The 22,691-nt window shown below is 42.2% G+C and overlaps 3 protein-coding genes across 34 annotated transcripts in view; 1 reads left to right on the top strand and 2 right to left on the bottom strand.

Annotated features, from left to right (window-relative positions):
- chek2 (checkpoint kinase 2) overlaps positions 1–511 on the bottom strand; it is a 6,098-nt gene extending 5,587 nt beyond the window's left edge. Inside the window, exons 1-2 of one of the 2 annotated variants that reach the window (XM_069523129.1) lie at positions 438–511; positions 346–397 (exon numbers count right to left, since the gene is read on the bottom strand). The gene's annotated coding sequence lies outside the window, so the exon portion shown is untranslated. Of the gene's footprint in view, positions 1–345 lie in introns of both variants that reach the window. The other variant, XR_011240824.1, reaches the window with a different exon arrangement.
- Positions 346–18,443, top strand: entr1 (endosome associated trafficking regulator 1). 6 transcript variants are annotated; one of them, XM_069523133.1, is made up of 10 exons: positions 346–733; positions 1,104–1,225; positions 1,288–1,359; positions 1,472–1,554; positions 1,974–2,085; positions 2,168–2,238; positions 2,337–2,448; positions 17,667–17,729; positions 17,822–17,961; positions 18,221–18,443. In XM_069523133.1, the coding sequence occupies exons 1-10, from the start codon at positions 691–693 to the stop codon at positions 18,297–18,299; spliced, it is 897 nt and encodes a 298-aa protein (XP_069379234.1). In that variant the 5' UTR covers positions 346–690; the 3' UTR covers positions 18,300–18,443. The 6 variants fall into 6 exon arrangements, with proteins under 6 accessions (XP_069379234.1, XP_069379232.1, XP_069379236.1 ...); XM_069523131.1 differs by having other exon boundaries at positions 368–733; positions 17,798–17,961; XM_069523135.1 differs by having other exon boundaries at positions 574–733; positions 1,149–1,225.
- Positions 18,398–22,691, bottom strand: ccdc180 (coiled-coil domain containing 180). Of its 26 annotated transcripts, XM_069523159.1 has the most exons (10): positions 22,561–22,686; positions 22,079–22,267; positions 21,418–21,506; positions 21,256–21,314; positions 21,026–21,135; positions 20,422–20,535; positions 20,265–20,345; positions 20,095–20,190; positions 19,714–19,806; positions 18,398–18,583 (listed from the first exon to the last, which is right to left on the bottom strand). In XM_069523159.1, exons 2-9 carry the CDS (start codon positions 22,091–22,093, stop codon positions 19,717–19,719), a joined length of 654 nt encoding a protein of 217 aa, XP_069379260.1. In that variant the 5' UTR covers positions 22,094–22,267; positions 22,561–22,686; the 3' UTR covers positions 18,398–18,583; positions 19,714–19,716. The 26 variants fall into 26 exon arrangements, with proteins under 26 accessions (XP_069379260.1, XP_069379238.1, XP_069379241.1 ...); XM_069523137.1 differs by lacking the exon at positions 22,079–22,267 and having other exon boundaries at positions 20,077–20,190; positions 20,265–20,348; positions 22,561–22,691; XM_069523140.1 differs by lacking the exon at positions 22,079–22,267 and having other exon boundaries at positions 18,398–18,542; positions 20,077–20,190; positions 20,265–20,348; positions 22,561–22,691.

Raw genomic sequence — 22,691 nt, 5'->3', positions numbered from 1 at the left:
TATTATATATAAATATAAATATCATGATGAAAACCTCATAAATATCATCATTACACATGATATAAACGTGACTTCCTGATTGTAGACATAATATTAATAATTCTCCACTTCGTAATGGTGATAGAAACTATATATATAGTTATATATATATATATATATATATATATATTTACTGGTTTGTGACTTCCGGTCACTGACTAATGTCATTGTTTCAGTAGAAACGTCACTGTCCCTTCAGTCTGTTGTCAATAAAGTTTAAAACAGTATAAATAAAGTTGAACAGGTTGATATTCTCTCATTTCATCAGAATCAGGTTTATTGTTCCGAACCGAGTCAGTGTCTCACCTGTCTGTCTCCTGTCCTCGTAGTGTCCTCCGGGTCTCTCCTGTCTGTCTCTGGTCCTCGTAGTGTCCTCCGGGTCTCTCCTGTCTGTCTCTCCTGTCTGTCTCTGGTCCTCACACTGTCTCACCGGAACAAACAGGAAACGTGTTTCATTGTACTGAATCCCACTTTCGCGTCACGTGATGATGTCAGCCAATGAGAAGTCAGAAGATTGATCACATGACTTTGAATGTGCGTTAGTTTCCGGGTCCGACGTAGACAGACGGCGGGACCGGTAGGACGAGGGGATCGAACATGTGAAGGATTGGAGACGGTGTTCAATCAGAGAACGAGTCCAGTTGCGTCCTCATGTCCAGACACAGGAGCTGCAAGAGCCTGATCATCACAGACGGTGAGTCCGTGTCCGGGTCTGGGTCCAGTTCAGGGTCAAGGTCTGGGTCCAGTTCAGGGTCAAGGTCTGGGTCCAGTTCAGGGTCAAGGTCTGGGTCCAGTTCTGGGTCCAGGTCCAGTCCTGCAGCCTGACATCATAGGGAACAGTGAGTGTGACGTCAGACAGGTGACATCTGTCCACTGATGGAGAGACACAGAGGAGACCTCCTCCTCCTCCTCCTCCTCTTCTTCCTCCTCCTCCTCCATTGGATATGTCTTTAAGATTTTATGTCTCATATCACGTGACCAAGGAGCTGATCCAATCACAGGTCACCACACTGTTTGATCTTTGTTTGATCTTTATTAAGTCTCCTCAGCTTGTTTCTTCTCAGATGAGGAGGTTCAGGCTGACGAGCTCAACCCGTTCTCCTTCAAAGAGTTTCTACGATTGAAGAACCAGGATCAGGACCAGGAGCAGGACCAGGACCAGGAGCAGGATCAGGCACACAGTGAGGTATGAAGACCACTGAGTCTGCATCAGATGAAAAGTATCACTGACTGAGTCTGTGTCTGTAGTCCTGCAGCTCGTCCAGCTTTGACCCTGACGTCCACAAATGTTTCTTCTCTGAGCCGAAGATGATACAACAGGTAGTGACATCATCACACTAACTAGTGACTAACCCTCAGTCACTAGGAACTTAACTCACATTCATGTTCACTTTGAGTGACAGGTAAAACACCTCTCTGTCTGTCCAATCAGGAGGAAGAAGATGAGGATAGGGGGTGGGGCTTCCAGTGCAGTGTGGACGGCAGCTCCTCCCCTCTCTCAGAGGAGGAGACCAGGTGAGTGTGAACTGGACAAGAGACGTTTCATCCAAGATACGATTTGGATAAAAAAACAAGTGTTGAAGTCTTTCAGCTACAGAACCTGGTTTTATCAAAATAATTCCACTTGGACGCAGGGACATGTCTCAGCTCACAGGTCCAGGACAGACAGAAACATGCACAGCTCACAGGTCCACTGTGGTCATTATGGTCTTTTCATACATGAGAAGTTCTGTTGACGGTTTTTACTGCTCCTCCTCTCTGTGTCTCTTTGTCTCTATTGAGCTCTGCACCAACAAACACACTGAGTGTGTGTGTGTGTGTGTGTGTGTGTGTGAGAGACAGACAGACAGAGAGACAGACTATAGGAGGTAGAAGGGTTAGTAAGATCGTAACATTTTCCAACGTCGTAAACATTAAAAACTTGAATCCAACAGATTTTGCTCTAAACCTGAAGTCAACCCGAAGGGAGGAGGAGACTGTGAAGGAGACGATGAGACGTCCATGACTGAACCAATCAACTCCTTCAGGAGGAGGAGCCACATACAGGTGACACACACATTCAAATTAAAAGGAATCTAGCGTTTAAATAGAAATCTGAACAGGGCTTTAATTTTGAAACGTGTGACAGTTGGAGGAGAACGTGGTGTTGAGGAGAACCATCAAAGAACTGCAGAGGAGATCAGATGCTAAAGAACGCAGGTGACCGCCCACCAAACACAGCACACCAACTGACCAATTGGACACAGAGTATTTACCCATCATGCCTCTGTGTCCGTAACCCCCCCACCCCTGGTCAGGGTGCAGGAGCTATCGGAGGAGCTTCTCCAGAGGAGACGTCAGGATGAGAAGGAGGCTGAGGATCTGGAAAGCATGGTTCACTCTGTGGAGCAGAACCTGCACCTGATGACGGTATGTTGAACCACAGGTGTCAGGTGACCAGTGACCTCATGTCCTTCAAAGTGTTTCTGATTTCATCAGGTCTCCATCTCGCTGGGCTGCTTCAGACCTGCACTGAACTTTCTCTGAACTTTCTCTGGAGTTCCTCTGGACTTTCTCTGGAGTTTCTCTGAACTTTCTCTGGAGTTTCTCTGAACTTTCTCTGAACCTTCTCTGGAGATCCTCTGAACTTTCTCTGGAGTTTCTCTGAACTTTGTCTGGAGTTTCTCTGGAGTTCCTCTGAACTTTCTCTGGAGTTTCTCAGAACTTTATCTGGAGTTTCTCAGAACTTTATCTGAACCTTCTCTCGAGTTTCTCTTAACCTTCTCTGGATTTTCTCTGGAGTTTCTCTGAACTTTCTCTGGACTTTGTCTGAATGTTCTCTGGAGTTTCTCTGAACTTTTTCTGGAGTTTCTCTGAACTTTCTCTGAACTTTCTCTGGAGATCCTCTGAACTTTCTCAGGAGCTTCTCTGAACTTTGTCTGTAGTTTCTCTGAGCCTTCTCTGGAGTTTCTCTGAACTTTCTCTGGAGTTTCTCTGAACTTTCTCTGGAGTTTCTCTGAACTTTCTCTGAACTTTGTCTGGAGTTTCTCTGGAGTTTCTCTGAACTTTCTCTGTAGTTTGTCTGAATGTTCTCTGAACTTTTTCTGGAGTTCCTCTGAGCCTTCTCTGGAGTTTCTCTGAACTTCTTCTGGAGTTTCTCTGAACTTTCTCTGGAGTTCCTCTGAACTTACTCTGAACTTTCTCTGGAGTTTCTCTGAACCTTCTCTGGAGTTTCTCTGAACTTTCTCTGGAGTTCCTCTGAGCCTTCTCTGGAGTTTCTCTGAACTTTCTCTGGAGTTCCTCTGAACTTACTCTGAAATTTCTCTGGAGTTCCTCTGAACTTCCTCTGGAGTTCCTCTGAACTTCCTCTGGAGTTTCTCTGGAATTTCTCAGAACGTTCTCTGGAGTTTGTCTGAATGTTCTCTGGAGTTTCTCTGAACTTTTTCTGGAGTTCCTCTGAGCCTTCTCTGGAGTTTCTCTGAACTCTCTCTGGAGTTCCTCTTAACTTTCTCTGGAGTTTCTCTGAACTTACTCTGAAATTTCTCTGGAGTTCCTCTGAACTTCCTCTGGAGTTTCTCTGAACCTTCTCTGGAGTTTCTCTGGAGTTTCTCAGAACTTTCTCCAAACTTACTCTGAACTTTCTCTGGAATTTCTCAGAACTTTCTCTGAACTTACTCTGAACTTTCTCTGGAATTTCTCTGGAGTTTCTCAGAATTTTCTCTGAACCTTCTCAGAATTTTCTCTGAACCTTCTCTGGAGTTCCTCTGGAGTTTCTCTGGAATTTCTCAGAGTTTTCTCTGAACCTTCTCTGGAGTTCCTCTGGAGTTTCTCTGAACTTTCTCTGGAGTTCCTCTGAGCCTTCTCTGGAGTTTCTCTGAACTTTCTCTGGAGTTCCTCTGAACTTACTCTGAAATTTCTCTGGAGTTCCTCTGAACTTCCTCTGGAGTTTCTCTGGAATTTCTCAGAACGTTCTCTGGAGTTTCTCTTAACTTTCTCTGGAGTTTCTCTTAACTTTCTCTGGAGTTTCTCTGAACTTACTCTGAAATTTCTCTGGAGTTCCTCTGAACTTCCTCTGGAGTTTCTCTGAACCTTCTCTGGAGTTTCTCTGGAATTTCTCAGAACGTTCTCTGGATATTCTCTGAACTCTCTCTGGAGTTCCTCTTAACTTTCTCTGGAGTTTCTCTGAACTTACTCTGAAATTTCTCTGGAGTTCCTCTGAACTTCCTCTGGAGTTCCTCTGAACTTCCTCTGGAGTTTCTCTGAACCTTCTCTGGAGTTTCTCTGGAATTTCTCAGAACTTTCTCCAAACTTACTCTGAACTTTCTCTGGAATTTCTCAGAACTTTCTCTGAACTTACTCTGAACTTTCTCTGGAATTTCTCTGGAGTTTCTCAGAATTTTCTCTGAACCTTCTCAGAATTTTCTCTGAACTTTCTCTGGAGTTCCTCTGGAGTTTCTCTGGAATTTCTCAGAGTTTTCTCTGAACCTTCTCTGGTGTTTCTCTGGAATTTCTCAGAACTTTCTCTGGAGTTTCTCTGAACCTTCTCTGGAGTTTCTCTGGAGTTTCTCTTAACTTTCTCTGGAGTTTCTCTGAACTTACACTGAACCTTCTCTGGAGTTTCTCCGAACTTACTCTGAACTTTCTCTGGAATTTCTCAGAACTTTCTCTGTAGTTTCTCTGAACTTACTCTGAACTTTCTCTGGAATTTCTCTGGAGTTTCTCAGAATCTTCTCTGAACCTTCTCAGAATTTTCTCTGAACCTTCTCTGGAGTTCCTCTGAACTTTCTCTGGAGTTTCTCTGAACTTTCTCTGGAGTTTCTCTGAACTTTCTCTGGAGTTTCTTAGAACTTTATCTGAACCTTCTCTCGAGTTTCTCTTAACCTTTTCTGGAGTTTCTCTGAACTTTCTCTGGAGTTTCTCTTAACCTACTCTGGATTTCCTCTGAACGTTCTCTGGAGTTTCTCTGAACGTTCTCTGGAGTTTCTCTGAACTTTCTCTGAACGTTCTCTGGAGTTTCTCTGAACGTTCTCTGGAGTTTCTCTGAACTTTCTCTGAACGTTCTCTGGAGTTTGTCTGAATGTTCTCTGGAGTTTCTCTGAACTTTTTCTGGAGTTTCTCAGGAGCTTCTCTGAACCTTCTCTGGAGTTTCTCTGTACTTTCTCTGAAGTTTCTCAGGAGCTTCTCTGAACCTTCTCTGGAGTTTCTCTGGAGTTTCTCAGAACTTTCTCTGGAGTTTCTCTGAACTTACTCTGAAATTTCTCTGGAGTTCCTCTGAACTTCCTCTGAACCTTCTCTGGAGTTTCTCTGGAGTTTATCTTAACTTTCTCTGGAGTTTCTCTGAGCCTTCTCTGGAGTTTCTCTGTACTTTCTCTGCAGATCCTCTGAACTTTTTCTGGAGTTTCTCAGAACTTTCTCTGGAATTTCTCAGAACTTTCTCTGAACTTACTCTGAACTTTCTCTGGAATTTCTCTGGAGTTTCTCAGAATTTTCTCTGAACCTTCTCAGAATTTTCTCTGAACCTTCTCTGGAGTTCCTCTGGAGTTTCTCTGGAATTTCTCAGAGTTTTCTCTGAACCTTCTCTGGTGTTTCTCTGGAATTTCTCAGAACTTTCTCTGGAGTTTCTCTGGAGTTTCTCTGAACGTTCTCTGGAGTTTCTCTGAACTTTCTCTGAACGTTCTCTGGAGTTTGTCTGAATGTTCTCTGGAGTTTCTCTGAACTTTTTCTGGAGTTTCTCAGGAGCTTCTCTGAACCTTCTCTGGAGTTTCTCTGTACTTTCTCTGAAGTTTCTCAGGAGCTTCTCTGAACCTTCTCTGGAGTTTCTCTGGAGTTTCTCAGAACTTTCTCTGGAGTTTCTCCGAATTTACTCTGAACTTTCTCTGGAGTTTCTCTGGAATTTCTCAGAACTTTCTCTGGAGTTTCTCTGAACTTACTCTGAAATTTCTCTGGAGTTCCTCTGAACTTCCTCTGAACCTTCTCTGGAGTTTCTCTGGAGTTTATCTTAACTTTCTCTGGAGTTTCTCTGAGCCTTCTCTGGAGTTTCTCTGTACTTTCTCTGCAGATCCTCTGAACTTTTTCTGGAGTTTCTCAGAACTTTCTCTGGAATTTCTCAGAACTTTCTCTGAACTTACTCTGAACTTTCTCTGGAATTTCTCTGGAGTTTCTCAGAATTTTCTCTGAACCTTCTCAGAATTTTCTCTGAACCTTCTCTGGAGTTCCTCTGGAGTTTCTCTGAACTTTCTCTGGAGTTCCTCTGAGCCTTCTCTGGAGTTTCTCTGAACTTTCTCTGGAGTTCCTCTGAACTTACTCTGAAATTTCTCTGGAGTTCCTCTGAACTTCCTCTGGAGTTTCTCTGGAGTTTCTCAGAACGTTCTCTGGAGTTTCTCTGAACTTACTCTGAACCTTCTCTGGAGTTTCTCTTAACTTTCTCTGGAGTTTCTCTGAACTTACTCTGAAATTTCTCTGGAGTTCCTCTGAACTTCCTCTGGAGTTTCTCTGAACCTTCTCTGGAGTTTCTCTGGAATTTCTCAGAACGTTCTCTGGATATTCTCTGAACTCTCTCTGGAGTTCCTCTTAACTTTCTCTGGAGTTTCTCTGAACTTACTCTGAAATTTCTCTGGAGTTCCTCTGAACTTCCTCTGGAGTTTCTCTGAACCTTCTCTGGAGTTTCTCTGGAATTTCTCAGAACTTTCTCCAAACTTACTCTGAACTTTCTCTGGAATTTCTCAGAACTTTCTCTGAACTTACTCTGAACTTTCTCTGGAATTTCTCTGGAGTTTCTCAGAATTTTCTCTGAACCTTCTCAGAATTTTCTCTGAACCTTCTCTGGAGTTCCTCTGGAGTTTCTCTGGAATTTCTCAGAGTTTTCTCTGAACCTTCTCTGGTGTTTCTCTGGAATTTCTCAGAACTTTCTCTGGAGTTTCTCTGAACCTTCTCTGGAGTTTCTCTGGAGTTTCTCTTAACTTTCTCTGGAGTTTCTCTGAACTTACACTGAACCTTCTCTGGAGTTTCTCCGAACTTACTCTGAACTTTCTCTGGAATTTCTCAGAACTTTCTCTGTAGTTTCTCTGAACTTACTCTGAACTTTCTCTGGAATTTCTCTGGAGTTTCTCAGAATCTTCTCTGAACCTTCTCAGAATTTTCTCTGAACCTTCTCTGGAGTTCCTCTGAACTTTCTCTGGAGTTTCTCTGAACTTTCTCTGGAGTTTCTCTGAACTTTCTCTGGAGTTTCTTAGAACTTTATCTGAACCTTCTCTCGAGTTTCTCTTAACCTTTTCTGGAGTTTCTCTGAACTTTCTCTGGAGTTTCTCTTAACCTACTCTGGATTTCCTCTGAACGTTCTCTGGAGTTTCTCTGAACTTTCTCTGAACGTTCTCTGGAGTTTGTCTGAATGTTCTCTGGAGTTTCTCTGAACTTTTTCTGGAGTTTCTCAGGAGCTTCTCTGAACCTTCTCTGGAGTTTCTCTGTACTTTCTCTGAAGTTTCTCAGGAGCTTCTCTGAACCTTCTCTGGAGTTTCTCTGGAGTTTCTCAGAACTTTCTCTGGAGTTTCTCCGAACTTACTCTGAACTTTCTCTGGAGTTTCTCTGGAATTTCTCAGAACTTTCTCTGGAGTTTCTCTGAACTTACTCTGAAATTTCTCTGGAGTTCCTCTGAACTTCCTCTGAACCTTCTCTGGAGTTTCTCTGGAGTTTATCTTAACTTTCTCTGGAGTTTCTCTGAGCCTTCTCTGGAGTTTCTCTGTACTTTCTCTGCAGATCCTCTGAACTTTTTCTGGAGTTTCTCAGAACTTTCTCTTGAAGTTTCTCCGAACTTTCTCTGGAGTTTCTCCGAACTTACTCTGAACTTCCTCTGGAGTTTCTCTGAACCTTCTCTGGAGTTTCTCTGGAATTTCTCAGAACTTTCTCTGGAGTTTCTCCGAACTTACTCTGAACTTTCTCTGGAATTTCTCTGAACCTTCTCTGGAGTTTCTCTGGAGTTTCTCTGGAGTTTCTCTTAACTTCCTCTGGAGTTTCTCTGAACCTTCTCTGGAGTTTCTCTGGAATTTCTCAGAACTTTCTCTGGAGTTTCTCCGAACTTACTCTGAACTTTCTCTGGAATTTCTCTGAACCTTCTCTGGAGTTTCTCTGGAGTTTCTCTTAACTTTCTCTGGAGTTTCTCAGAACTTTATCTGAACCTTCTCTGGAGTTTCTCAGAACTTTCTCTGAACTTTCTCTGGAGTTTCTCTGAACTTCCTCTGAACCTTCTCTGGAGTTTCTCCGAACTTACTCTGAACTTTCTCTGGAATTTCTCAGAACTTTCTCTGGAGTTTCTCTGAACTTACTCTGAACTTTCTCTGGAATTTCTCTGGAGTTTCTCAGAATCTTCTCTGAACCTTCTCAGAATTTTCTCTGAACCTTCTCTGGAGTTCCTCTGAACTTTCTCTGGAGTTTCTCTGAACTTTCTCTGGAGTTTCTTAGAACTTTATCTGAACCTTCTCTCGAGTTTCTCTTAACCTTCTCTGGATTTTCTCTGGAGTTTCTCTGAACTTTCTCTGGAGTTTGTCTGAATGTTCTCTGGAGTTTCTCTGAACCTTTTCTGGAGTTTCTCTGAACTTTCTCTGGAGTTTCTCTTAACCTACTCTGGATTTCCTCTGAACGTTCTCTGGAGTTTCTCTGAACTTTCTCTGAACCTTCTCTGGAGTTTCTCTTAACCTTCTCTGGATGTTCTCTGGAGTTTGTCTGAATGTTCTCTGGAGTTTGTCTGAATGTTCTCTGGAGTTTCTCTGAACTTTTTCTGGAGTTTCTCTGAGCCTTCTCTGGAGTTTCTCTGTACTTTCTCTGGAGATCCTCTGAACTTTCTCTGAAGTTTCTCAGGAGCTTCTCTGAACTTTCTCTGGAGTTTCTCTGAACCTTCTCTGGAGTTTCTCTGGAATTTCTCAGAACTTTCTCTGGAGTTTCTCCGAACTTACTCTGGAATTTCTCAGAACTTTCTCTGGAGTTTCTCTGAACTTACTCTGAACTTTCTCTGGAATTTCTCTGGAGTTTCTCAGAATTTTCTCTTAACCTTCTCTGGATTTTCTCTGTACTTTCTCTGGAGATCCTCTGAACTTTCTCTGAAGTTTCTCAGGAGCTTCTCTGAACTTTCTCTGGAGTTTCTCTGAGCCTTCTCTGGAGTTTCTCCGAACTTTCTCTGGAGTTTCTCTGAACTTCCTCTGGAGTTTCTCTGAACCTTCTCTGGAGTTTCTCTGGAATTTCTCAGAACTTTCTCTGAACTTACTCTGGAATTTCTCTGGAGTTTCTCAGAATTTTCTCTGAACCTTCTCAGAATTTTCTCTGAACCTTCTCTGGAGTTTCTCTGAACTTCCTCTGAACTTCCTCTGGAGTTTCTCTGAACCTTCTCTGGAGTTTCTCTGGAATTTCTCAGAACTTTCTCTGAACTTACTCTGGAATTTCTCTGGAGTTTCTCAGAATTTTCTCTGAACCTTCTCTGGAGTTTCTCTGAACTTCCTCTGAACTTCCTCTGGAGTTTCTCTGAACCTTCTCTGGAGTTTCTCTGGAGTTTCTCAGAATTTTCTCTGAACCTTCTCAGAATTTTCTCTGAACCTTCTCTGGAGTTCCTCTGGAGTTTCTCTGGAATTTCTCAGAGTTTTCTCTGAACCTTCTCTGGAGTTCCTCTGGAGTTTCTCTGAACTTTCTCTGGAGTTTGTCTGAATGTTCTCTGGAGTTTCTCTGAACCTTTTCTGGAGTTTCTCTGAGCCTTCTCTGGAGTTTCTCTGGAGTTTCTCTGAGCCTTCTCTGGAGTTTCTCTGGAGCTTCTCTGAACTTTCTCTGGAGTTTCTCAGAACTTTCTCTGGAGTTTCTCCGAACTTACTCTGAACTTTCTCTGGAATTTCTCAGAACTTTCTCTGAACTTTCTCTGGAATTTCTCTGGAGTTTCTCAGAATTTTCTCTGAATCTTCTCTGGAGTTCCTCTAAACTTTCTCTGGAGTTTCTCTGAACTTTCTCTGGAGTTTCTTAGAACTTTATCTGAACCTTCTCTCAAGTTTCTCTTAACCTTCTCTGGATTTTCTCTGGAGTTTCTCTGAACTTTCTCTGGAGTTTCTCTGAATTTCCTCTGAACTTCCTCTGGAGTTTCTCTGAACCTTCTCTGGAATTTCTCAGAACTTTCTCTGAACTTACTCTGAACTTTCTCTGGAATTTCTCTGGAGTTTCTCAGAATTTTCTCTGAACCTTCTCAGAATTTTCTCTGAACCTTCTCTGGAGTTCCTCTGGAGTTTCTCTGAACCTTCTCAGAATTTTCTCTGAACCTTCTCTGGAGTTCCTCTGGAGTTTCTCTGGAATTTCTCAGAGTTTTCTCTGAACCTTCTCTGGAGTTCCTCTGGAGTTTCTCTGAACTTTCTCTGGAGTTTGTCTGAATGTTCTCTGGAGTTTCTCTGAACCTTTTCTGGAGTTTCTCTGAGCCTTCTCTGGAGTTTCTCTGGAGTTTCTCTGAGCCTTGTCTGGAGTTTCTCTGGAGCTTCTCTGAACTTTCTCTGGATTTTCTCTAAATCTTCTCTGGAGTTCCTCTAAACTTTCTCTGGAGTTTCTCTGAACTTTCTCTGGAGTTTCTCTGAACTTTCTCTGGAGTTTCTTAGAACTTTATCTGAACCTTCTCTCGAGTTTCTCTTAACCTTCTCTGGATTTTCTCTGGAGTTTCTCTGAACTTTCTCTGGAGTTTGTCTGAATGTTCTCTGGAGTTTCTCTGAACTTTCTCTGGAGTTTCTCTGAACTTCCTCTGAACTTACTCTGAACTTTCTCTGGAGTTTCTCTGAACCTTCTCTGGAGTTTCTCTGAACCTTCTCTGGAATTTCTCAGAACTTTCTCTGGAGTTTCTCCAAACTTACTCTGAACTTTCTCTGGAGTTTCTCTGAACCTTCTCTGGAGTTTCTCTGAACCTTCTCTGGAATTTCTCAGAGCTTTCTCTGGAGTTTCTCCAAACTTACTCTGAACTTTCTCTGGAATTTCTCAGAACTTTCTCTGAACTTACTCTGAACTTTCTCTGGAATTTCTCTGGAGTTTCTCAGAATTTTCTCTGAACCTTCTCAGAATTTTCTCTGAACCTTCTCTGGAGTTCCTCTGGAGTTTCTCTGGAATTTCTCAGAGTTTTCTCTGAACCTTCTCTGGAGTTCCTCTGGAGTTTCTCTGAACTTTCTCTGGAGTTTGTCTGAATGTTCTCTGGAGTTTCTCTGAGCCTTCTCTGGAGTTTCTCTGGAGCTTCTCTGAACTTTCTCTGGATTTTCTCTAAATCTTCTCTGGAGTTCCTCTAAACTTTCTCTGGAGTTTCTCTGAACTTTCTCTGGAGTTTGTCTGAATGTTCTCTGGAGTTTCTCTGAACCTTTTCTGGAGTTTCTCTGAACTTTCTCTGGAGTTTCTCTTAACCTTCTCTGGATTTTCTCTGGAGTTTCTCTTAACCTTCTCTGGATTTTCTCTGGAGTTTCTCTGAACTTTCTCTGGAGTTTGTCTGAATGTTCTCTGGAGTTTCTCTGAACTTTTTCTGGAGTTTCTCTGAGCCTTCTCTGGAGTTTCTCTGTACTTTCTCTGGAGTTTCTCTGAACTTACTCTGAACTTTCTCTGGAGTTTCTCTGAACTTTCTCTGGAGCTTCTCTGAACTTCCTCTGAACCTTCTCTGGAGTTTCTCCGAACTTACTCTGAACTTTCTCTGAACTTTTTCTGGAGTTTCTCTGAGCCTTCTCTGGAGTTTCTCTGTACTTTCTCTGGAGTTTCTCCGAACTTACTCTGAACTTACTCAGAACTTTCTCTGGAGTTTCTCTGAACTTCCTCTGAACTTTTTCTGGAGTTTCTCTGAGCCTTCTCTGGAGTTTCTCTGAACCTTCTCTGGAGTTTCTCAGAATTTTCTCTGGAGTTTGTCTGAATGTTCTCTGGAGTTTCTCTGAACTTTTTCTGGAGTTTCTCTGAGCCTTCTCTGGAGTTTCTCTGAACCTTCTCTGGAGTTTCTCCGAACTTACTCTGAACTTTCTCTGAACTTTTTCTGGAGTTTCTCTGAGCCTTCTCTGGAGTTTCTCTGAACTTTCTCTGGAATTTCTCAGAACTTTCTCTGAACTTACTCTGAACTTTCTCTGGAATTTCTCTGGAGTTTCTCAGAATTTTCTCTGGAGTTTGTCTGAATGTTCTCTGGAGTTTCTCTGAACTTTTTCTGGAGTTTCTCTGAGCCTTCTCTGGAGTTTCTCTGTACTTTCTCTGGAGTTTCTCCGAACTTACTCTGAACTTTCTCTGGAGTTTCTCTGAACTTTCTCTGGAGTTTCTCTGAACTTCCTCTGGAGTTTCTCTGAACTTCCTCTGAACCTTCTCTGGAGTTTCTCCGAACTTACTCTGAACTTTCTCTGGAATTTCTCAGAACTTTCTCTGAACTTACTCTGAACTTTCTCTGGAATTTCTCTGGAGTTTCTCAGAATTTTCTCTGAACCTTCTCTGGAGTTCCTCTGGAGTTTCTCTGGAATTTCTCAGAGTTTTCTCTGAACCTTCTCTGGAGTTCCTCTGGAGTTTCTCTGAACTTTCTCTGGAGTTCCTCTGGAATTTCTCAGAACTTTCTCTGGAGTTTCTCCGAACTTACTCTGAACTTTCTCTGGAGTTTCTCTGAACTTTCTCTGGAGTTTCTCTGGAATTTCTCAGAATTTTCTCTGAATCTTCTCTCAAGTTTCTCTTAACCTTCTCTGGATTTTCTCTGGAGTTTCTCTGAACTTTCTCTGGAGTTTCTCTGAACTTTCTCTGGAGTTTCTCTGAATTTCCTCTGAACTTCCTCTGGAGTTTCTCTGAACCTTCTCTGGAGTTTCTCTGGAATTTCTCAGAACTTTCTCCAAACTTACTCTGAACTTTCTCTGGAATTTCTCAGAACCTTCTCTGAACTTTCTCTGGAATTTCTCTGGAGTTTCTCAGAATTTTCTCTGAACCTTCTCTGGAGTTCCTCTGGAGTTTCTCTGGAATTTCTCAGAGTTTTCTCTGAACTTTCTCTGGAGTTTCTCTGAACTTTCTCTGGAGTTTCTCTGAATTTCCTCTGAACTTCCTCTGGAGTTTCTCTGAACCTTCTCTGGAATTTCTCAGAACTTTCTCTGGAGTTTCTCCAAACTTACTCTGAACTTTCTCTGGAATTTCTCAGAACTTTCTCTGAACTTACTCTGAACCTTCTCTGGATTTTCTCTGGAGTTTGTCTGAATGTTCTCTGGAGTTTCTCTGAACTTTTTCTGGAGTTTCTCTGAGCCTTCTCTGGAGTTTCTCTGTACTTTCTCTGGAGTTTCTCTGAACTTACTCTGAACTTTCTCTGGAGTTCCTCTGGAGTTTCTCTGGAATTTCTCAGAGTTTTCTCTGAACCTTCTCTGGAGTTTCTCTGAATTTCCTCTGAACTTCCTCTGGAGTTTCTCTGAACCTTCTCTGGAATTTCTCAGAACTTTCTCTGGAGTTTCTCCAAACTTACTCTGAACTTTCTCTGGAATTTCTCAGAACTTTCTCTGAACTTACTCTGAACCTTCTCTGGATTTTCTCTGGAGTTTGTCTGAATGTTCTCTGGAGTTTCTCTGAACTTTTTCTGGAGTTTCTCTGAGCCTTCTCTGGAGTTTCTCTGTACTTTCTCTGGAGTTTCTCTGAACTTACTCTGAACTTTCTCTGGAGTTTCTCTGGAGTTTCTCTGAACTTCCTCTGAACCTTCTCTGGAGTTTCTCCGAACTTACTCTGAACTTTCTCTGAACTTTTTCTGGAGTTTCTCTGAGCCTTCTCTGGAGTTTCTCTGTACTTTCTCTGGAGTTTCTCCGAACTTACTCTGAACTTACTCAGAACTTTCTCTGGAGTTTCTCTGAACTTCCTCTGAACCTTCTCTGGAGTTTCTCTGAACTTACTCTGGAATTTCTCAGAACTTTCTCTGAGCCGTCTCTGGAGTTTCTCTGTACTTTCTCTGGAGTTTCTCCGAACTTACTCTGAACTTTCTCTGGAGTTTCTCTGAACTTTCTCTGGAGTTTCTCTGAACTTCCTCTGGAGTTTCTCTGAACTTTCTCTGGAGTTTCTCTGAACTTCCTCTGGAGTTTCTCTGAACTTCCTCTGAACCTTCTCTGGAGTTTCTCCGAACTTACTCTGAACTTTCTCTGAACTTACTCTGAACTTTCTCTGGAATTTCTCTGGAGTTTCTCAGAACTTTCTCTGAACCTTCTCAGAGTTTTCTCTGAACCTTCTCTGGAGTTCCTCTGGAGTTTCTCTGAACTTTCTCTGGAGTTTCTCTGGAATTTCTCAGAATTTTCTCTGAACCTTCTCTGGAGTTCCTCTGGAATTTCTCAGAATTTTCTCTGAACTTTCTCTGGAGTTTCTCTGGAATTTCTCAGAATTTTCTCTGAATCTTCTCTCAAGTTTCTCTTAACCTTCTCTGGATTTTCTCTGGAATTTCTCTGAACTTTCTCTGGAGTTTCTCTGAACTTTCTCTGGAGTTTCTCTGAATTTCCTCTGAACTTCCTCTGGAGTTTCTCTGAACCTTCTCTGGAGTTTCTCTGGAATTTCTCAGAACTTTCTCCAAACTTACTCTGAACTTTCTCTGGAATTTCTCAGAACTTTCTCTGAACCTTCTCTGGAATTTCTCAGAACTTTCTCTGGAGTTTCTCCAAACTTACTCTGAACTTTCTCTGGAGTTTGTCTGAATGTTCTCTGGAGTTTCTCTGAACTTTTTCTGGAGTTTCTCTGAGCCTTCTCTGGAGTTTCTCTGTACTTTCTCTGGAGTTTCTCCGAACTTACTCTGAACTTTCTCTGGAGTTTCTCTGAACTTCCTCTGAACCTTCTCTGGAGTTTCTCCGAACTTACTCTGAACTTTCTCTGGAATTTCTCAGAGTTTTCTCTGAACCTTCTCTGGAGTTCCTCTGGAGTTTCTCTGAACTTTCTCTGGAGTTTCTCTGGAATTTCTCAGAATTTTCTCTGAACCTTCTCTGGAGTTCCTCTGGAATTTCTCAGAATTTTCTCTGAACCTTCTCTGGATTTTCTCTGGAGTTTCTCAGAACTTTCTCTGGAGTCTCTCCGAACTTTCTCTGGAGTTTCTCTGGAATTTCTCTTAACTTTCTCTGGAGTTTCTCTGGAATTTCTCAGAGTTTTCTCTGAACCTTCTCTGGAGTTCCTCTGGAGTTTCTCTGAACTTTCTCTGGAGTTTCTCTGGAATTTCTCTGAACCTTCTCTGGAGTTCCTCTGGAATTTCTCAGAATTTTCTCTGAACCTTCTCTGTACTTTCTCTGGAGTTTCTCCGAACTTACTCTGAACTTACTCAGAACTTTCTCTGGAGTTTCTCTGAACTTCCTCTGAACCTTCTCTGGAGTTTCTCTGAACTTACTCTGGAATTTCTCAGAACTTTCTCTGAACTTACTCTGAACTTTCTCTGGAATTTCTCTGGAGTTTCTCAGAATTTTCTCTGGAGTTTGTCTGAATGTTCTCTGGAGTTTCTCTGAACTTTTTCTGGAGTTTCTCTGAGCCGTCTCTGGAGTTTCTCTGTACTTTCTCTGGAGTTTCTCCGAACTTACTCTGAACTTTCTCTGGAGTTTCTCTGAACTTTCTCTGGAGTTTCTCTGAACTTCCTCTGGAGTTTCTCTGAACTTCCTCTGAACCTTCTCTGGAGTTTCTCCGAACTTACTCTGAACTTTCTCTGAACTTACTCTGAACTTTCTCTGGAATTTCTCTGGAGTTTCTCAGAACTTTCTCTGAACCTTCTCAGAGTTTTCTCTGAACCTTCTCTGGAGTTCCTCTGGAGTTTCTCTGAACTTTCTCTGGAGTTTCTCTGGAATTTCTCAGAATTTTCTCTGAACCTTCTCTGGAGTTCCTCTGGAATTTCTCAGAATTTTCTCTGAACTTTCTCTGGAGTTTCTCTGGAATTTCTCAGAATTTTCTCTGAATCTTCTCTCAAGTTTCTCTTAACCTTCTCTGGATTTTCTCTGGAATTTCTCTGAACTTTCTCTGGAGTTTCTCTGAACTTTCTCTGGAGTTTCTCTGAATTTCCTCTGAACTTCCTCTGGAGTTTCTCTGAACCTTCTCTGGAGTTTCTCTGGAATTTCTCAGAACTTTCTCCAAACTTACTCTGAACTTTCTCTGGAATTTCTCAGAACTTTCTCTGAACTTTCTCTGGAATTTCTCTGGAGTTTCTCAGAATTTTCTCTGAACCTTCTCTGGAGTTCCTCTGGAGTTTCTCTGGAATTTCTCAGAGTTTTCTCTGAACCTTCTCTGGAGTTTCTCTGAATTTCCTCTGAACTTCCTCTGGAGTTTCTCTGAACCTTCTCTGGAATTTCTCAGAACTTTCTCTGGAGTTTCTCCAAACTTACTCTGAACTTTCTCTGGAGTTTGTCTGAATGTTCTCTGGAGTTTCTCTGAACTTTTTCTGGAGTTTCTCTGAGCCTTCTCTGGAGTTTCTCTGTACTTTCTCTGGAGTTTCTCCGAACTTACTCTGAACTTTCTCTGGAGTTTCTCTGAACTTCCTCTGAACCTTCTCTGGAGTTTCTCCGAACTTACTCTGAACTTTCTCTGGAATTTCTCAGAGTTTTCTCTGAACCTTCTCTGGAGTTCCTCTGGAGTTTCTCTGAACTTTCTCTGGAGTTTCTCTGGAATTTCTCAGAATTTTCTCTGAACCTTCTCTGGAGTTCCTCTGGAATTTCTCAGAATTTTCTCTGAACCTTCTCTGGATTTTCTCTGGAGTTTCTCAGAACTTTCTCTGGAGTCTCTCCGAACTTTCTCTGGAGTTTCTCTGGAATTTCTCTGAACTTTCTCTGGAGTTTCTCTGGAATTTCTCAGAATTTTCTCTGAATCTTCTCTCAAGTTTCTCTTAACCTTCTCTGGATTTTCTCTGGAGTTTCTCTGAACTTTCTCTGGAGTTTGTCTGAATGTTCTCTGGAGTTTCTCTGAACTTTTTCTGGAGTTTCTCTGAGCCTTCTCTGGAGTTTCTCTGTACTTTCTCTGGAGTTTCTCCGAACTTACTCTGAACTTTCTCTGGAGTTTCTCTGAACTTTCTCTGAACTTCTCCGGAGTTTCTCTTAACTTTCTCTGGAGTTTCTCTGAACTTACTCTGAACCTTCTCTGGAGTTTCTCTTAACTTTCTCTGGAGTTTCTCTGAACTTACTTTGAACCTTCTCTGGAGTTCCTCTGAACTTCCTCTGGAGTTTCTCTGAACCTTCTCTGGAGTTTCTCTTAACTTTCTCTGGAGTTTCTCTGAACTTACTTTGAACTTTCTCTGGAGTTCCTCTGAACTTCCTCTGGAGTTTCTCTGAACCTTCTCTGGAGTTTCACTGGAGTTTCTCCGAACTTACTCTGAACTTTCTCTGGAGTTTCTCTGGAGTTTCTCTAAAGCTTCTCTGGAGTTTCTCTGAACCTTCTCTGGAGTTTCTCTTAACTTTCTCTGGAGTTTCTCTGAACCTTCTCTGGAGTTTCTCTTAACTTTCTCTGGAGTTTCTCTGAACTTACTCTGAACCTTCTCTGGAGTTTCTCTGAACGTTCTCAGGAACTTCTCTGAGGTTTCTCAGGAGCTTCTCTGAAGTTTCTCTGAACATTGTCTGGAGTTCCTCTGAACTTTATCTGGAGTTTCTCTGGAGTTTCTCTGCAGGATCATGTGTGAACACAAATGTCTGTTGTGTTTGGACACATAAAGTTGAATTGAATTGATGTGTGTGTGACAGAAGCGAGCGCTGAAAGCAGAGAACAACGTCTGTAAACTGAAGGCGGAGCTTCAACAGCTGCAAGTGAGTCAGAAAACTTCATTACATCAGGTTTATTAAAAACCTGTCCCATGATGCAACTGAAGGAGTAGGGTGTGTGTACGTGTGTGTCTCAGATGGAGGTGGAGTCTCTGCGGTCGGAAAACGATGGTCTGAAGGCAGCAGAGTCTCAGGTCGTCATGACGATGAGACAAACTGCTCAGGTGGCGTCTGAGTATCTGAACAAGATGGCAAGCCACGCCCACTCGTCCATCCGGTCAGTGTCTGAGTGAAACGTCTGTCAGTCTCTGTGTGTGTGTGTGTGTGTGTGTGTGTGTCATATATTTATATATGTATACAACAGAAATATTAAACCTTGTTTCTTAAACCAGGTGAAAGATACAAAAACAAATAAAGCTTCTCAAAATATACTAAATACAATACACAGTAACTGGACCTGTCTATAACCTGTCTCTCTCTGTCGTCTGTCTGTCTGTCTGTCTGCCTCTCTCTCTCTCTCGTCTGTCTGTCTTCAGTCAGCTGTTGGGAGAGGCGGAGACTCTTCGTCTCGTGTCTCACCTTCTTCGTTCCATTGATAAAATGTCGGAGTGTTGAAGCTGCAGTGGACATGGTCTGCAGCTTTGATGACATCGCAGCAGATAGCTGATTGGATAGATTCTGATTCAGTGCAGACTGAAGATGATGTCATGAAGTTTATTCTTCAAATAGAAACTTTATTAAAAACAGTTTGTTTTTCAACGATGTTCAATTCAGTTTTATTTGTGTAGCACCAAATCCTAACATCCATGAACTCCAGACTCTTCACAGAGAAGGTGAAGAGCTTCAGATCTTCTTCATCTAGAGAAACCAACAGGTGAACCATGAGCAGCACTTTGAGTCTGTGGAGGAGAAACTCCTCATTAACAGAGAGAAACCTCAAGAACCAGAGTCAGAGAGGAGACATCTGCCTCCACCGGGGGGGGGGGGAGATAGTGAGGAGGTGGAGAAAGAGAGGCGAGAGAGAGCGGGAACACTTGAGCACCATCAGGTATCTGATCTGACTAGTTGAAATGTAAACAATAACATTGTAAAGAAGTTATTAATTGTGATTGATAACAGGCACAATCCATTTAACAATATAATTACGTGTTAAGTTACTAATTAAGTGTTAGTAAGTGTAATTAATAATAGTGATAATGGTAAAAGTTGCCCTGACATTCCGGGGTCAGAGATATCTGAAATGAGAGAGAGAGACTATGGGCGTACAAAGTGACATAGTTATTGACATGTTTTAAAATAAATAAATGAGTGTGTGGGGGGGGGGGGGGAGAGAAGTGGAGAAGTGCTCAGTGCATGATGGGAAGGAACATTTTAAGTTTAACTTTAAATGTAGAGATGGTGTCTGACTCTAGAACCCAGTGTGGGAGCTGGTTCCACAGGAGAGGAGCCTGGTAGCTGAAGGTTCTACCTCCTGTTCTCCTCTTACTGACTCTAGAACCCAGAGTGGGAGCTGGTTCCACAGGAGAGGAGCCTGGTAGCTGAAGGTTCTACCTCCTGTTCTCCTCTTACTGACTCTAGAACCACAGGAGAACCTGTGTTTTGGTAGTGAACTGATCTTTCTGGATGACATGGTGTTATCAGGTCTTTGACATATGAAGGTTGGATTGTTAAGGTTTTAAATGTGAGGAGCAGGATCTTGATATTCTGGATTTTACAGGGAGCCGATGTAGAGAAGACAGGAGTAATAAGATCTGTCCTTCTACTTCCTGTCAGCACTCTGCTGCAGCACTTTGACCAACTGGAGACTTTTCTCAGACTTCCTGTGACGTCCTGATAATAAAGAGTTAATCTAGTCTAGAGAACAAATGGACGAGTTTCTCAGCGTCCTTCTGAGACAGGATGTTTCTAATGTTCTTAATATATATTCTTAATATAAGATCAGATTCTGTTCCATCACGTCGCTGTAAAACAATGAAACACAACATTCATCAGCTGTGTGGACCTGTCTATAGCCTGATTCTCCACCCACCTGCTAGTCATGCTGCTGCAGGTTTTGCTGCTGGAGGAGGAGCAGCCGACGGGCGACGCTGCGATGGTTCGCCAACAGAGACTGATTCAACATCTGACGCAGAGACAGAGGAGAAGTGTGTCAGGGTTCCTCAGGCTCTCAGAGGACAAACGTTTTGGACGTGGAAGACTATGATGTGTTCATTAAAATAATATTGATGCATCCTGATACACAGTTTTTAAAAATTCAAAACAGGTTTCGAATTTAATATGATTCTATTTAAAACATAAACTTAAGATTCACTTTCTTTCTTGTCACCATACTCGGGTACAAGGAATGTGTGTGAATGTTGATCACAGTCTGTGGTGTGTGAAAGATCCTAACCCAGAGGTCAGAGGTTACCGTGGCGATGCTGTGGATCAGTCGGTGGACTTCAGGTGGCAGCAGGAAGCTGATCTTCTCCAGCAGGTGGCAGTATTTCTTGAGCACAGCTCTGATCTACAAACATACAGCTGTTAGAATGTGATCTGGGTGAACCATCAGTGTTGACCTTTGACCCTGGTGAGACTCACCTGCTTGATTTTCTGACTCTCACATTCTGTCAGTTTGTGTTTCAGCTCCATGATTCTCTTCATCGTCAGCTCGTTCTGCAGCTGCTGCCACAAACACACGTCGTGTTCATATACATATACATACATATACGTATGTATGTAAGGTGTGTGTGTTTACCTGCGGACAGACGGGATATGTGTGTGTCTCTTTAGGTGTTTTCATTTCGATGTTAACTTCCTGCAGATACGACATCATTTCCTGACTGACAGATGTCACCTGAGTCTCACACACCTGAAACATGAGGGTGGAGCTTGTGAATGTGTCTGTTTATCACAGACTGTAAAGACAGATGGATGACATGACATTGCAATCTCCCCCTGTTAGCTGGCTGCAGTATAGCTCATTAACCTCCTCCATGTTAGCAGATGGGACATGAACCAAACTAAAATTCAAAGTGGATGTTAAATAAATGTTTGTCAAAGATGGTTTCTGTCATTTCAGGTTGTTCTTATCTCTGATATGATCTGTTCGGTTTTTATTCATCATGATTGACGGCTGAGACTGACTCAGGATTGGTTGAGTGTTTGTGGGCCTCGATACCATGACCCCTACTGTCGTCATCACCACAAGATGGCAGCGTTTGTATCTGAGATATTTAAGCTTCACTTCAGGAGACTTGTCGTCATCTTTATTAAGTTGTCATCAGTCGATGGTGTGTGTGTATAAAATATATAACAATTATAATAAATATAACATAAAATATATATCATTTATATTCTACCTGACTGAGTTGTGTCAGTTCAGTTTCCAGCTGTTTCAGAGCATCTTCATGTTTTTTCCGCCTTTTCTCCGTCAGACGTTGGATGATGTCAGAGCTCGGACTGTCAACCACTGAAAGACAGAGAGGACGAGCTGCAGCTGTGATTAGTCGTCTCAGATGCTCTCACTCTGATTTCACATCAAACTGAGGTTCAGTGGAACGTCTGTAGGTTTTCTTCATTAAATACGAACCCACAGCCTGAGGAAGTCTGCTGACATCATCAACATCATCATCCACCTGCTGCCCCCTGCTGGACAAACAACACAACAACCTCAGAGACACAACAATGTCAACAGCTTGAGACTGTCTCTACCTGTCTGTCTCTCCACCTCTGTGTCTCTGGTCCTCCCTACCTGCTGCACTGTGTGTTGCTGTCATCAGCGGTCAGACAGTCTGTCCTCATGTCTCTGCATCCAGCAAACAGAGACCTGGACAGTTGAACCTACAGACGCAGAGAGACACAGCCAGACAAAGCTACATTAGTTAACATAGCTACATTAGCTAAAAAATATATATTAGTTAACACGGCTACTTTAGCTGACATAGCTACATTAACCCTCTGATACACAACATGGGTCAAAAATGACCCGTATTCATTTCCCGTGTTATTTCATGCATGGCTGAGTGTTTCTTTGCTATATCTTTAAAATAAATGTATTTTACATATCATTATTTTGCTTTTTCCTTTCTAGCTTTATGAACAAACATATATTTTGTATTTCTACATCACTTTTACAAACGTGGGTCAAAAATGACCCGAACAGTGTGTATTCACTACTGAACACTTGTTATACATCTCACACAGCCGTTTCTGCACATCTGATGCATGTGAGTGCTATTTTATATCCATCACTAGTGAGAAAGAGAAATATGTACAATCCTAACTAGCTGTTAGCTAGCTAGCCTCTTTTCTGGCTAGCTAACTGCCAGATCAACAAAATGAAACTCAAATATGCTTTTGATTGTCTTTATCCAGAGTGTTAGTATGGCTGGTCTGGGTCATTTCAGACTTACTGTAGACATGTTCATAAAGGTACTGGATGAAGACGAGGAGCTAATTCTTGGTTTGAGTTCTGAGTCTGAAATCTCTTATGCTGAGGACCTAGACTCTGTTCTACAGGATCAAGCTGGAGTTGCTCTCCTACATGAACAAGGCTCCTTTGATGACATTGAAGACTCATCTTAGGTCAAAGGAGCATTCACCTAAATTAAGAAGGAAGAACAAGCTACAATAGAATATCACAGAGAATCACTCAGCCGTGTGTAAAATACATAGGAACTAACCATGTTGTCATTAGAAAGGTTTTTGTAAAGCGTGTGTAACAAAGTGTTAACTGACAAAGCTACATTAGCTAGCACAGCTACATTAGCTGACACAGCTACATTAGCTAGCACAGCTACATTAGCTAGCACAGCTACATTAGCTAGAATAAACAAGAGCTCACAATCAGACCTGGTCTGAGTGACCTGGGTTATGATGGTGACCTTTGACCCACCTGAGCATGGAACAGTTGACTGTAAACTGCTTTGATCTCACACATCATCCCAGAGACTCTTAACCTGTTTACCCGTCGCCATGACAACCAACCTGTGACACCTTCAGGGTCCACAGAGAAAATTGTACGTT

The sequence above is a fragment of the Paralichthys olivaceus genome, chromosome 4 (assembly GCF_024713975.1).
Source record: "Paralichthys olivaceus isolate ysfri-2021 chromosome 4, ASM2471397v2, whole genome shotgun sequence".
NCBI classification, from domain to species: domain Eukaryota; kingdom Metazoa; phylum Chordata; class Actinopteri; order Pleuronectiformes; family Paralichthyidae; genus Paralichthys; species Paralichthys olivaceus.
Note: the sequence above shows the minus strand (reverse complement) of the source record. Positions and strands in the feature narration are given on the sequence as shown.